The sequence below is a fragment of the Hyperolius riggenbachi genome, chromosome 10, assembly GCF_040937935.1.
Source record: "Hyperolius riggenbachi isolate aHypRig1 chromosome 10, aHypRig1.pri, whole genome shotgun sequence".
NCBI lineage: Eukaryota > Metazoa > Chordata > Amphibia > Anura > Hyperoliidae > Hyperolius > Hyperolius riggenbachi.
Window position 1 is genome coordinate 229,732,409 of NC_090655.1, and position 15,280 is coordinate 229,747,688.

General features: G+C 44.4%; 1 protein-coding gene across 4 annotated transcripts in view; it reads left to right on the plus strand.

The window, feature by feature from the left end:
* The first annotated feature begins 74 nt into the window (after positions 1 to 74).
* Positions 75 to 15,280, plus strand: part of LOC137534742 (zinc finger protein OZF-like) — a 33,559-nt gene continuing 18,353 nt past the window's right edge. Inside the window, exons 1-7 of one of the 4 annotated variants that reach the window (XM_068256369.1) lie at positions 75 to 150; positions 2,831 to 2,950; positions 4,064 to 4,237; positions 4,829 to 4,907; positions 5,160 to 5,257; positions 5,346 to 5,577; positions 7,365 to 7,508. In XM_068256369.1, coding sequence (XP_068112470.1) covers positions 2,873 to 2,950; positions 4,064 to 4,237; positions 4,829 to 4,907; positions 5,160 to 5,257; positions 5,346 to 5,577; positions 7,365 to 7,508 — 805 coding nt within the window. In that variant the 5' untranslated portion in view covers positions 75 to 150; positions 2,831 to 2,872. Of the gene's footprint in view, positions 151 to 2,830; positions 2,951 to 4,063; positions 4,238 to 4,828; positions 4,908 to 5,159; positions 5,258 to 5,345; positions 5,578 to 7,364; positions 10,594 to 15,280 lie in introns of those variants that run through there. The other 3 variants (XM_068256368.1, XM_068256365.1, XM_068256366.1) reach the window with 3 other exon arrangements.

The following is a 15,280-nucleotide window of genomic DNA, read 5'->3' on the forward strand; positions in this document are numbered from 1 at the left end:
CCTGCAGTTCTTCTATTTTCCACAAGATGGTGATCTCACTATACCAAGTGGAACGCACAGAAGGCAATGTTGGAACGCATACATGGAACGCACCTAGAGAAAGTGACAGGAAGTAGAGAAGAGGCATTGCTGGGAATGGCTGCAGACTAGGTAATAATATATTATTTTGTGTATATTTATACCAAGTAGCCACCCTCCCTCATCACCAGAAACTGCTTCTAAATACACGGCTACATGCTGGTATACTATTACTATACAAATGCATTGGCACGGACATATTCTATATTGCAGCACAGTGCTATCTATTACAGTGACCAGATTTTTCTTGGCTCAACCTGGGACAGAGGTGGCGTGTGTGTGTGTGTGGGGGGGGGAGGTGGTAGTACGGCAGATTTTTCTTGGCTCAACCTGGGACAGAGGTGGCGTGTGTGTGTGTGTGTGTGGGGGGGGGGGAGGTGGTAGTACGGCAGATTTTTCTTGGCTCAACCTGGGACAGAGGTGGTGTGTGTGTGTGTGTGTGTGTGTGTGTGTGTGTGTGTGTGTGTGTGTGTGTGTGTGTGTGTGTGTGTGTGTGTGTGTGTGTGTGTGTGTGTGTGTGTGTGTGTGTGTGTGTGTGTGTGTGTGTGTGTGTGTGTGTGTGTGTGTGTGTGTGTGTGTGTGTGTGTGTGTGGTTAGTACGCTGCACCAAAAAATGGGCGTGTCCATGATCACAGTAGGAAAATGTGGATGGAGTGTGGATGGAGTGAACTGTAATGTAACTCTGAGGCAGTGGGCCAGATAGGCAATGTGACCCTAAAGGTAATTAGGCAATGTTCCCCAGACACATGAGTAAAAGCAGTGTTCCCACAATGATGTGGTGAAATGGGAGATTTGCATCATGGATGACAGTCCATGACATGACATGACTATTTAGTCTGTAAAGTGCTGCAGAAGATGCAAGTGCTACATAAATACATAATAATGATATGGTGGGACATTACACTTTGACTATGGCCGGGATTGGATTGTAAGCTCCACCAAGGACATGGCTACATTCTCTGTCAAGTGCTGCCTTAGATGCCAGTGCTATATAAATACATAATAATATCGTAGGACATTAGACTATGACTATGGTGGGATTAGACTGTGCATGTAATCTGCAGAAGCTGCTGATGCTACAGTATTAGCATACCATTTAATAACCATGAGCCCACAACATGCCAAATGCTGCAACAATAACCCCAAAGTAGAAAATGCAGTCTCTATGACCATCAAATAACTGCAGCAACTGTTACCTCTGACACAGGAACTGCAATAACCGTTACCTCTGACACATGAAATGCATTAGAAAACGATTACTCCGACTCCGCAAACGGTAAATGAGGCAAACATTACCTCATGCGGCCACAGAGTCTCACGGCTGGGACACTCAGCGGCCAAAAGTGGGACATAACCTGGGACACATTGCGGCCTGGGACAGGGGACCCTGAACCTGGGACGTGTCCCAGGTAAAATGGGACGTCTGGTCAGTGTATATCTATGTACCTCAGTCTTTGCACTGGAGGACTAACAACAAAATGAGCAAAGTGTACATGTACATGTGCTATTTTAACCACACTATATATATAAACATATAAACCAAACTAAAATAAAGGTATATGCATAGCTCCCAACTGTCCCTCTTTTGGAGGGGCAGTCCCTCTTTGGGAGCCCTGTCCCTCTGTCCCATTTTCTCCCTCATTTGTCCCTCTTTCAATGTAAATATATATATTTCTCTACTAAAAAATGTGTTTGATTGACTCTAAACTTCATTCTCATCCTTTAAATTGATATATTACTAATTTTAAAATGTTAATATGAAGGAAAATAAACCAGGATGGAAAGGACCAGTGTGGTTTAAATTTTATAAAACAACATATTTTTCTTATGAATTCTTTATGGTATGCGCGACTAGGGGTGTAATGGGGGCGTGATTAGGGATGTGGCTTAAAGTGAATGTTTTTCCGGATTAAAAAAGAAAAAGCCAGATACTCACCTAAGGAGAGGGAAGGCTCGGTCCTAATGAGCCTTTCCCCTCCTCTCCTGGTGCCCGGTCCCGCGCAGGATCCCCCGTGGCAGTATTCGACCAGTTCGGTCAAATACTGCCACTTCTGCATGCCTTCGGGAGCTTTCGGAAGCCTTCGGGAGCACTCGGGCTCCCGATGACGCGGCCGCTCCATACTACGCATGCGCGAGCGCCCTCTATGACGCACTCACGCGTACGTAGTTTGGAGCGGCCCGTCTTCTGAAGCCTGAGTGCTCCCGAAGACCTCCGAAGTCCCTGCGGCGGCGGACGCGAACGGGGGAGCCAGCGCAGCACCGAGGGCACCGGGAGAGGAGAGGAAAGGCTCATTAGGACCGAGCCTTCCCTCTCCTTAGGTGAGTATCTGACTTTTTCTTTTTTAATCCGGTACCCATTGGCTGTGTCCCTCTTTCTCATCTCAAAGTTGGGAGGTATGGGTATATGACAGATGACATCATGTACTGTAGGATTTTGGAGATAGGATGGATATTATTTGAGTTCACACGTTCACATACGTACAGTAGAATCTCATTATAGTAAACTCAGTTGCCAGGCGACTCCTGACCATGCATTGTATGAATATGCAATGTATAACAAATCCTGATATAGTAAACTATTTGGCCAGGTCCTTTGGAGTTTACTATAAAAGAATACTACTATAGTAGGTTTACTGTTATGTAGTGTTGATTTTTCTTTATTTTCAATAATAGGTAGCAGAATTACTATAACTTATTGAAATATGAAAAGCCCTAATGCTCACATAATTCATAGCTTTGACTCTATCTACAGATAGCACCTTTCTGTGTAGATCACGCGACCACATCAGTCAGGATGAACACGGACTGGAGTCACATGACAGAGAGTATACTAAACCTCGCCCTGGAGATCATCTACCTGCTGACTGGAGAGGTGATGAGAATCACATGACAGTACTCCTATTTCTACTAATAAGATACAAAACTAACAGGAAAGGATTGTGGGAGGGTCACATAACATCACTCTTTTTTTTCCTACTAGTGAAGCACAAAGGAGGTGAAATATATATATATTACCATTGTTCCCCAGGTAGCCTTCGAGTATAGAGAGATAGTGATACCTCCTAGTATAGGTAGCCATGGTATACGTATCTAGAGGAACCCTCAGTGTGGGTAGCCAGAGGGGGACAAGAATAGGTAGCCATATTAGTCCCCAGTATACCAGTATAGGTAGCCAGATAAACCCCCCAGTATTAGGAAGCTCCGCGGTATAGGTAGCCAGGGTGGCCAGCAACACCACCAGCAAAGTATAAGATAGGTTAGCACACCCTCTCCTTTGTTATGAAGTTTTACTCTTCAAGGATTAATTAATTAACACAAAAATAGCTGACAGTTGTTTTGCGGCCTCGAATATTGGTCTGCACTATGTTCTGATGGAGGAGACACTCTGGAGCTATTGATGTAATGAATAATTAAACTTCCTAGCAAAGGAGCTGGTGTGCCCCTACAAGTATAGGTAGCCAGATTAGCCCCCCCCCCCCCCAAGTATAGGTAGCCCCTACAAGTATAGGTAGCCAGATTAGCCCCCAAAGTAAAGATAGTCCCGGCAAGTATAGGTAGCCAGATTTGCCAGGAGAGCTAGAGGGAAGTAACATACCTTTCCGGGCTCCACCAATGATTTACCTTCATCATGCATTCCAAGTCTCTATAATTACAGTGTCCTTTCTCCTTTCTCACCACCTAACCCACGTGATGAGAGGGTGCATTGCAGTCATGGATACAAGGACACTATGAGGAAAGTAGATTATTGGTGCAGCTTGGAGAGGTGAGTCACCTCCCTCCAGAGCTCCGCTCACTACTCTGCAATTTAGGGAGCACACCGCAGGTCTCCACAAGGCACGCAGCAGACCCCCTTATTAATGACTGAGACCATAGTGCCCCCCTTTGCTATGGGCCCCATAGCAACCACTACAGCTGCTATGGTGATCCTTACTATATATAGTGATACTATATATAGTGATAATTGTAACTATTTATGCTTGCACAGGATTATGAAATAGTGAAGAAGACATCTAAGTTATTGGCACTCAGCAGAAATCTCCATGGTCCTTCCCTCATCAAGATGCTCCCACCTAATTCTTTGACCCCTGAGAAGAGACAAATGCTAGGGAAGAAGATTTTAGAGGTTAACTGCAAGATCACTGAGCTGCTGATGGGGAAGGTGAGCAGTGCTGGAAATTATGAAATGTTAATCAGTAACAGCAAGAAATGTATCTGGATGTTGACATTATCATTGTGTGTCATAATCTTTTAAAGTAAATCTGAAGCAATTTCAAAAACAAAAAACAGATACTCGCTTAAGGAGAGGGAAGGCTCTGGGTCCTATAGAGCCTTTCCATTCTCCTTACGGGCCCCTCGTTCCCCTGCAGTATCCTCTGCTCAAATCTACCACCGTGGGAGACTTTGTAAGTCTTCATGAGCCCTAGTCCTCCCAAACACAGGTGGCTCTGTACTGCGCACGCATGAGTGCGTGATAGAGGGCGCGTGAACACTGAGGGGCAACCCATCTTCAGGAGCCCGAGTGCTTCCAAAGACTTCCACAGCCCACTCACAGCAGAAGAGAGCAGTCTCCGACCCATTGGTCATAGGTTGCTAACAGGGAAGGCTGCGGGGAACTCGGGGACTGTGAAGAGAATGGGAAAGCTCTATAGGACCCAGAGCCTTCCCTCTCCTTAGGTAAGTATCTGTTTTTTTGTCTTCAATTTCACTCCCTTTAAGGTTTCAGGATGTCACTGTCTATTTCTTCATGCAGGAGTGGCAATATTTAGAAGGACACAAGGACCCCTACATGGACACCATGATGGAGAATCAGCCACCCCTCTCATCAATGGGTAAGAGGAGAGTTTAATGTCTAGTAAAGGAGAGTGCAATATGGAGTTTCCAACTTATTATTATTAGTAATATGTTTACTTAATTTATATAGCACCAACATATTCAAAAGCACTGTACAATGTACAAAAACATACGCTAATGGGGAGCATAGATACATGAGCAGTTCAACATACTATGCAATCACAGCAATACCCACATCATCTGATAAACACATAGAAACAATGTATTCAGTCAGTGTGTGTTTCCTATAGATGCATCCAGTAACGGAAAACCACCAGAGGATTGTACAGGTCCTCTTTATTCCCGGGACTGCACACAGGAAAATCAGTTCATCCCCCACCATTATCAGGTAGGTGGATTTGAGGATCAAGAACTTAAAAGTGTCTCTAAACCAAACTGTGTATTCACATCATTTTTTTTTTATTTTATGGGTTTAGTGTGACGAAGAACTGAACTATATAAAATTTCAAGTTAAAGAGGAAGAAGCAGAGACATATGTGAGAGGTGATCAGCAGTCTACAGAGCAGTCTACAGATGAAAGTCACTTGATGAGAACAATTAAAGAGGAAGAAACAGATACATATAGTAGAGCTGACCAGCAATGTACAGAAGAGGGTGACTTGATTGTGATAGTTAAAGAAGAGGAACCTGCTCCAGACACAATAACAGGTGAGTAAATTTGAAAGGTCGGTCTCTATTCCTCAGTATAAACTCATGTTTCCTACAAATGAGAAGAAGGTACTGTACACCATATGAAAGGCCCATCTCTGTTCCTCAGTATAACATCATAGTGCCAACAAATGAGGAGGAGACACTGTACACCATATGAGAGGTCCATCTCCATTCCTCAGTATAACATCATAGTGCCAACAAATGAGGAGGAGATACTGTACACCATATGAAAGGTCCATCTCCATTCCTCAGTATAACATCATAGTACCAACAAATGAGGAGGAGATACTGTACAGCAGCCTTTTTCAACCTTTGTACCCTGGAGGAACCCTGCAAATAACTTTTGGATCTCAAGGAACCCCTGCAAATAATTTTTTAATCTCCAGGAACCCATACATTTATTTTTCCGGAGGCATCATCTTTAAGTGTAGGTAAGGCTGTTTATTTCATTACCCCCTATTACACTGCCACTCATTATACTGTGCTCATTACTATTCTGACCCTCAATTTAGTGCTTCTTGTTACAGTACCACCTATTATAGTGTGCTCTTTTATACTTCTTCCACAATGAGGGAAAATGCCAAGGAACGCCTGCAGAGTCCTCAAGGAACCCTCGTTGAGAAAGCCTGCTGTACACCATATGAAAGGCCCATCTCCATTCCTCAGTATAACATCATAGTACCAACAAATGAGGAGGAGATGCTGTACACCATATGAAAGGCCCATCTCCATTCCTCAGTATAACATCATAGTACCAACAAATGAGGAGGAGATACTGTACATCATATGAAAAGGGCCATCTCCATTCCTCAGTATAACATCATAGTACCAACAAATGCGGAGGAGATACTGTACACCATATGAAAGACCCATCTCCATTCCTCAGTATAACATCATAGTGCCAACAAATGAGAAGGAGATACTGTACACCATATGAAAGGCCCATCTCCATTCCTAAAGGTGGCCACTAACAGTCCAATTTCTAGCGAAAAATCGTTAGAGCGATCAGAAATTCTGATCAGATTGGTTGGAAATAATCTCAGTTGATGGGCACAATCGATTATGAACGATTATAAAAAAAATTGTCCGACTTGATTTTTGTCAAACCAAGATTTGGATTTTCTTGATTGGTTGTGATAGATAGGAAGCAAAGATTGGTTAGTTGATGGTGTAGTGATTTTTCTTCCGATCAGAATTTCTGATCGCTCTAACGATTTTTCGCTAGAAATTAGACCATTAGTGGCCACCTTCAGTATAACATCATAGTACCAACAAATGAGGAGGAGATCCTGTACACCATATGAATGGCCCATCTCCATTCCTCAGTATAACATCATAGTACCAACAAATGAGGAGGAGATACTGTACACCATATGAAAGGCCCATCTCCATTCCTCAGTATAACACCATAGTACCAACAAATGAGGAGGAGATGCTGTACACCATATGAAAGGCCCATCTCCATTCCTCAGTATAACATCATAGTACCAACACATGAGGAGGAGATACTGTACACCATATGAAAGGCCCATCTCCATTCCTCAGTATAAAATCATAGTACCAACAAATGAGGAGGAGATACTGTACACCATATGAAAGGGCCATCTCCATTCCTCAGTATAACATAATAGTACCAACAAATAAGGAATAGATACTGTACCTTATCTCCATTTTCATCATTGCAATGTTACCAATGTATCTATACCATAATATGGTGCACAGATTTTTTGTGTCTTATGTCTTATCTGGATTCTGTTTTAATATCGGTATCACTTTATGCTCAGATTCTCAGAATTCATATGTAATGAAAGGGAACTTTGCTTTAACCCAAAGAGATCCCACCTTAGAAAAGGCCTATTCGTGTTCTGAGTGTGGAAAGTGTTTTTCTCTCAAAGGAAACCTCAACCAGCATTTGAAGGTTCACTCAGGTGAGAAACCATTTTCCTGTTCAGACTGTGGGAAATGTTTTGTTCAAAAATCAAACCTTCTTGCACACTGTAGAATTCACACAGGAGAGCGGCCATTTTCATGTTCAGATTGTGGGAAAGGTTTCATTCATAAAGCACACTTTGTCAAACACCAGAGAATCCACACTGGCGAGCGTCCTTTTTCCTGTTTGGAGTGTGGGAAAAGCTATGTGCAGAAAGAAGACCTTCTGAGGCACCAGAGGAGTCACACAGGTGAGCGCCCGTTTTCATGTTCCGAGTGTGGGAAAAGCTTCATTCACAAAGGAGACCTTCTTAGACATCAGAGGGGCCATACTGGTGAGCGCCCTTTTTCGTGTTTGAAGTGTGGAAAAGGTTTCATTCACAAAAAAGACCTTCTCAGACACGGAAGAAGTCACACTGGCGAACATTCTTTTACCTGTGCAGAGTGTGGGAAATGTTATGCAGAGAAAGGAAAACTAATTCTACATCAGAAAAAACATGTCCAGTGACGTCAATGATCTGAATGGTGGGAATAAACAGGTCATCAGTAGAAAAAATGTGGTAACAAAGAAGCATTCCTATAAACCCCCTCCATCCAACATCTATAGCGGAATCTGGTGGGTGAAGTTACCTGCTAGCTTTGTTTTTGTCATTTTAAGGGCATGAAGTGAGTAGATTGTACTGTCATCATCACTGGCTCTCCTGGTTAGTTTTGAATGGACCTGCCCAATTGGTTGTGCATTTCCTACATCGGATCAGCTGACCCTAATGGATGATATGAAATATCCAAAAGGGGAGGGGACATCACTCCCCCTCCCCTGCAGTGGTGCAGGCCTGGGACCTTTGATATAGAAATCTTGCCACTGTAGTTCCTGAGAGATGTAAGAGAAAACCCTTAGGTTGTTTTTCACTTCTGTAGAAAAATAATACCTGTTTGTTTACCTTTTTGCATGAACGATGCACTTCACATGTAGAAGTAGAAACATTTTCAATAAAAGAGGTGTTTTTAAGATGATATAGAGAGGTATCATATAGACAGGTAATTGCTGGCTTGGGTGCTTGAAACCCTTGTCCCAGCCTTTACACTAAGCTGTCATGTACAAATTATTTACCTACAGACGTGAAAAGTCATTCTAGTCACATGACCACAGAGGATGGGGACTATGCTAAGAGAGCATAGAGGTTGTTGGGAAGAGATCTTTACCTGCTCTCTCCCTCACCATCTCTCTGCCCTCCCTTTGCTTGGTCTTTCTCTCCCTTACTATCTGTCTCCCCTCACCATGTCTGGTCTCTATCTCTCGCTTACTATCTGTCTGCCCTCACCATGCCCTTTCTCTCACCTCTCCCTCTCTCTGCCCTCTCCTTGCCCAGTATCTCTTTGAGCTCAAAAGACTGAGCCCAAATTATGATAAAAACAATGTAATTCAGCATCCAGCAATACCTGGTAGCCAAACTCATCTTACCCAAGTGTCAATGGCGTCCTGGAGAGGGAATAGTAATTAACGCTGCAGGGACTTTTTCAGGAGAATAGTTAGCCGTTTTACGGCTTTAACCTATGCTCACATTTTTTTTGCACCTTAATTTCATGTATGCCTTCAAGGACACATCCATTGAGAGTGCGTAGAGACATCCTATTTTGATTGGCCAATTTTATCATGAAGGCCAACAAATTTACTATGAACAGATTGTGTAGGTAAGCTCTCATATTACATGAGGAAGGCATACAGCCGAAACTCGAGTCGGGAGAGGAGTCTACGCGTTTTATTACGTGCAATAAACAAGCTCTGCTTCTAGCTGTCCGGTGCGATTTTATTGGCGCACGGAACTACAGTGCAGTGCAGCACGCACCCTACTGGCAGTAGGGCTTGACGGACCGGAAACAGGAAGTGGTAGAGCGAGCTAGCTCTTATCCCCCGCCGCTGTGATATCGGGATTACTTGAAATACAGAGATTGGGATTACAGCAAGTATTTGGGCAGCTAGATGTAACCTCTATTAAGGTACTGTACTGTCATCTGCTTACATCTCGAGTGGGCTTGCATAGCCGGAGGAAAGTTCCACACCCCTTTTTGCGCTGAGGTACTATACACATTTTCTCATATTACATGGAAGTGGTAAAATTGGCCAATCAAAATTGGATGTGTGTTTGCACCTTGAGCTGATCTGAGTGAGTTATGGAAATAGACTTGCAGGTGTCATAATCGGCATAAAAAGGTATTAAAGCTGGGTACTCATTGCAGATAACAACTTCGCCAAGGCGAGTAGATAAATACTTGGCAGGCCGAAGATGTTGATAATGACCACCTCTGCCGAGGATCCAAGGTATGTACAGCAGCCGTCGACCCCCCCCCCCCCCAATCGCTCGGCCAGCGATCAGAGACTGATGGTCACTTCAGTCACGCTCACTCGACTCCCACGTTATGTGACACCTGCCCCATTGCACCAGTATAACACCCCCCCCCCCACACACACACACACACACACACCACCATATAGCGTCAGAACACATTACTTGCCTGCAGACTAGTGACGCATCTGTCTGCACAGTCTTGGCTGTGCTCTGCCGCTGATGCCTTCTGGGCGACATAGGCATTAGACATTATGTATTTCTGCTATTTAACTAGCAAGGAATGTACGAAGGCATATTTGAAGGAAATCGTATGGTGTGCACACATGTCCAATCTTGGCTCATTTCACCACTTCCAGTAGTATGAGAGCTTACCTACACTATCTCTTCACAGTATTGAAAATCTGTTGCATCTCATATTACAAGGAAGTTGTACAAATGGCTAATCAAGATTGGATGTTTGTTCCAGGCTATAGAAACTGAACATACACCTACAGGTAACCATACATCTAGCAATGATAGGCAGATTCGACCAAGAAACAAATCTCTCTCTGATCGAATCTGATGAGAGATCTGTCAGCTGCCCATACACCGCAGGCTGATTCCTGATCAATTTCATGCTGGAATTGATCCGGAATCGGCCTTGTGATGCCGCATACATTGCCTTGATGGTCTGACGCTGTCCCCCTAATGTGCAATGTACCCCCCCACCCCCAGTGCACTATACATACCCTGTCCGTTGCCACCGCTTGTCCTCCGCTGGTCCCGGGCATTGTCCCCCATCCATACACGCTCCCCACGTGGTTGCTGGATGAAAGCGGGCATGTATGTGATGTCACACACACGCCCCTGTTACTCTGGCAACCACATGGGGTACGTGTATGGATGGAGGACAAGCGGTGGCCAAGGACAGGTAATGTATAGTGCACTGGGGGAGGGGAGGGCACATTGCACATTAGGGGGACAGCGTCAGGGATTTTGTCGCTTGTCCTGATATCGCTTGCCATTACCGCCACAAACGTGATTGAGCAAGTCGGCCCTACATCTTGTAGCATGTCCGACCAATCAGTGTGACCAATTTCGGGCTTAAATTGGTTGCATTGTAGATCTGGCATGCAAGTCACCTGATATATGGCCACCTTACGTGATTTCATTCTACCCAAATGCCTGAACGCCTGAACAGTGAGATCCTATCTGTGTGCTCTGTGACTGCGCTCCAAACCCATAACTAGGCGTTACATACGACTCATCCTGTGATGCCTTTGCTTCAGAGTCACCATTGATTGGCTTGCATGCAAACTTCATGCAAATGGCATTCAGCTTGGAATTCCACGCTGAATGCAATTTGCATGACCTTTGCTTGCAAGCCGGAATTATTAGCATCCCATTGGCCATCTCTGGTCACAGTGTTATTTTATGTCAGCTAAAACCAAGGTTGTTATTTTACTAGTGTTGCTTGAAGATGTAGTTTCATTGTTTTACTCTTGTATTTTGTGCTTTTTTTCCACCACTGTACTGCCTGTTGATGTCTTGTTCTATTTTATGAAAATGATGACATATTAATAAAATAACAGATCTGGGATCTCCTTAAGTGCCTGAATTCTCTCATTGCTCTGCTGTGCCTGTGGGATATAAATCACTGCAGGGAAGAGTTCCGGTGATCCTGATAGGTGGTCGCATGCTCCACCCCAATAACAAACCCCAACCCCTTTCTTTGTGTTCCTGTAAGGCTTGGTGGTGTATTCTCCACAGTCAGCATGCAACGCATGAGCTGACGTGGAGGAGGTACACACACTAGCACAAGGAAACAGGCTATCCCTAGTATAGTGGAGGGGAGGACTGACTCCAAAAGGAGATTGTGGCGCACAGAGCCGGTGCAGATCCGACAGCCACAAACAATACTTTCGCGATAACGTCTCAGCGCAAGGTAGCGCTGAGCGCATAAACCAGAACTGAGGAGATCAGGACAGGTAGACAGAATGAACGCTTGCTAGCTAGCCGCTACTTAGTGACAGCAAACGTCCAAAACAAGACAGACTGGAATGAGGCAGCCAATGCGATTGCAGCGAAGGCGTGCCTCACAAAGACAGGACAGGATAGTCAGGAAATAGCAGGATCAAGATAGATGAATGTAACACAGACAAAAATACAATAAGTATGTTTTCCTAGCGTATTACAATTACAGCTATCAATGAAACTATTTGTAACGTCTGACTAACATATGTATATATCGACAATGAACCGATATATGACATAAGCAGGAACACTGACTTGAACTGGAGCAATACAGGGAACAGGACTCAGAAGGATTCGCTATCTCTTCGCAGAGATGAACGCAATCCACAAACAGTAACAGAACAGGATTCAGAAGGATTCGTTATCTCTTCGCAGAGATGAACGCAATCCACAAACAGAATCAGGAGCAGGGTAACTAACTCAGCACGGGTGATCACGATATGCGCAAACTACCAAAACGTGCTGGAAAGCTGACTGACTGAACACAGGATATAAACAGTTTGTGTAAGTATACATCAGCGACACTGATGTATCAACATAACACGAATACAAATAAAATAATAAACGTGCTGGTATGCATATATATTGGCAATGAACCAATATATGATGCAAGACCAGCAAAGTATCTTTAGAACAAGAAACATGATCGGGGGCTGAAGCAACAGCAAGACAGGCTTAAACTGAAGCTATGAAAACCCGAGGAGTCCTGCAGGAAGCAGATCTTTATACTGAGGTCATCCATTGGGAGCAGACATGCAGATTCCCACACAGGTGAATGATAATCAGTCACAAGCTGACAGCAGGGAAAGGCAGACCAAGCTATGCAGCTTGCATGGAAAGAGATCAGAACTGCCTGAGCTGCAGCACTACTACTTCCAGCAATACCTGCTGCAGCAGCGATCATGACAGTACAGCCGCCCTTAAAGGCGGATACCAGACGCCTCTCAAAACTGACATTCCCAAGGAGACAACCTAACTGATAATTCATGATGACCGGGACAGCCCGGCAAGACCAAATTCCAGAATCAGTCATCACAAGACTGGACCCATCAGAACCAGAACCTACAGAACCATGCCCATCAGTACTACAAGTCTCAGTGTGACACCCATCAGAACCATGATTTCCAGAAGAAAGCCCCCCGAAGCTCTCTGAGCGATACCCACTGCCTTCCAGGGACCGTCCAAAAATGCCAAAGCCTTTGCAATGCCCACCGGAACTGTCTTTACCAACACAAAACCCACTGTTGAACCAGTCCAAGGTACCAGGACAAGCTTCCTCAGAGATCTCCCAGAACACTTTAAAGCTCCAAAGAGATCCCAAAAGGTCAGAACATAGCAAAGAAATGAACAGCGCTACTTAAAAACAGATGAGTGCTCACCTGCAAAAAAGTGCACACCCCACTCATGGGATTCAAATACACAATGAGCATACACATGACTTGTCTACCACTTGGAGGATGTTAGTTTCACTAACAATTTGCAATTTGTTAGGTACTTGTCCCTCCCACTGTCGAAGAAGTCTTTCCTCCATGGGAGGGGACCTAACACTAACTAAATTCTACCTATGCATATGCATAGCCTGGGCGCGCTACCAGTAAAATTGAGAATTGCGCAAAAAAAGTGGGATCAGCGCATCACCAGGCCGCCTCTGAATGGCCTCAGCTCAGAGATGCGCTGAGCCCCCCCAGAAACTGCAAACGCACCTTGAACCCAAACAGAGGCTCTGCATATACACCAAAGGAAAACTATTAAGTGGGAGCAGCTGACCAGAAATAAATCAATCAAACATAGCAAAGAAATGAACAGCGCTACTTAAAAACAGATGAGTGCTTACCTGCAAAAAAGTGCACACCCCACTCATGGGATTCAAATACACAATGAGCATACACATGACCTGTCTACCACTTGGAGGATGTTAGTTTCACTAACAATTTGCAATTTGTTAGGTACTTGTCCCTCCCACTGTCGAAGAAGTCTTTCCTCCATGGGAGGGGACCTAACACTAACTAAATTCTACCTATGCATATGCATAGCCTGGGCGCGCTACCAGTAAAATTGAGAATTGCGCAAAAAAAGTGGGATCAGCGCATCACCAGGCCGCCTCTGAATGGCCTCAGCTCAGAGATGCGCTGAGCCCCCCCAGAAACTGCAAACGCACCTTGAACCCAAACAGAGGCTCTGCATATACACCAAAGGAAAACTATTAAGTGGGAGCAGCTGACCAGAAATAAATCAATCAAACATAGCAAAGAAATGAACAGCGCTACTTAAAAACAGATGAGTGCTTACCTGCAAAAAAGTGCACACCCCACTCATGGGATTCAAATACACAATGAGCATACACATGACCTGTCTACCACTTGGAGGATGTTAGTTTCACTAACAATTTGCAATTTGTTAGGTACTTGTCCCTCCCACTGTCGAAGAAGTCTTTCCTCCATGGGAGGGGACCTAACACTAACTAAATTCTACCTATGCATATGCATAGCCTGGGCGCGCTACCAGTAAAATTGAGAATTGCGCAAAAAAAGTGGGATCAGCGCATCACCAGGCCGCCTCTGAATGGCCTCAGCTCAGAGATGCGCTGAGCCCCCCCAGAAACTGCAAACGCACCTTGAACCCAAACAGAGGCTCTGCATATACACCAAAGGAAAACTATTAAGTGGGAGCAGCTGACCAGAAATAAATCAATCAAACATAGCAAAGAAATGAACAGCGCTACTTAAAAACAGATGAGTGCTTACCTGCAAAAAAGTGCACACCCCACTCATGGGATTCAAATACACAATGAGCATACACATGACCTGTCTACCACTTGGAGGATGTTAGTTTCACTAACAATTTGCAATTTGTTAGGTACTTGTCCCTCCCACTGTCGAAGAAGTCTTTCCTCCATGGGAAGGGACCTAACACTAACTAAATTCTACCTATGCATATGCATAGCCTGGGCGCGCTACCAGTAAAATTGAGAATTGCGCAAAAAAAGTGGGATCAGCGCATCACCAGGCCGCCTCTGAATGGCCTCAGCTCAGAGATGCGCTGAGCCCCCCCAGAAACTGCAAACGCACCTTGAACCCAAACAGAGGCTCTGCATATACACCAAAGGAAAACTATTAAGTGGGAGCAGCTGACCAGAAATAATCAAACATAGCAAAGAAATGAACAGCGCTACTTAAAAACAGATGAGTGCTTACCTGCAAAAAAGTGCACACCCCACTCATGGGATTCAAATACACAATGAGCATACACATGACCTGTCTACCACTTGGAGGATGTTAGTTTCACTAACAATTTGCAATTTGTTAGGTACTTGTCCCTCCCACTGTCGAAGAAGTCTTTCCTCCATGGGAGGGGACCTAACACTAACTAAATTCTACCTATGCATATGCATAGCCTGGGCGCGCTACCAG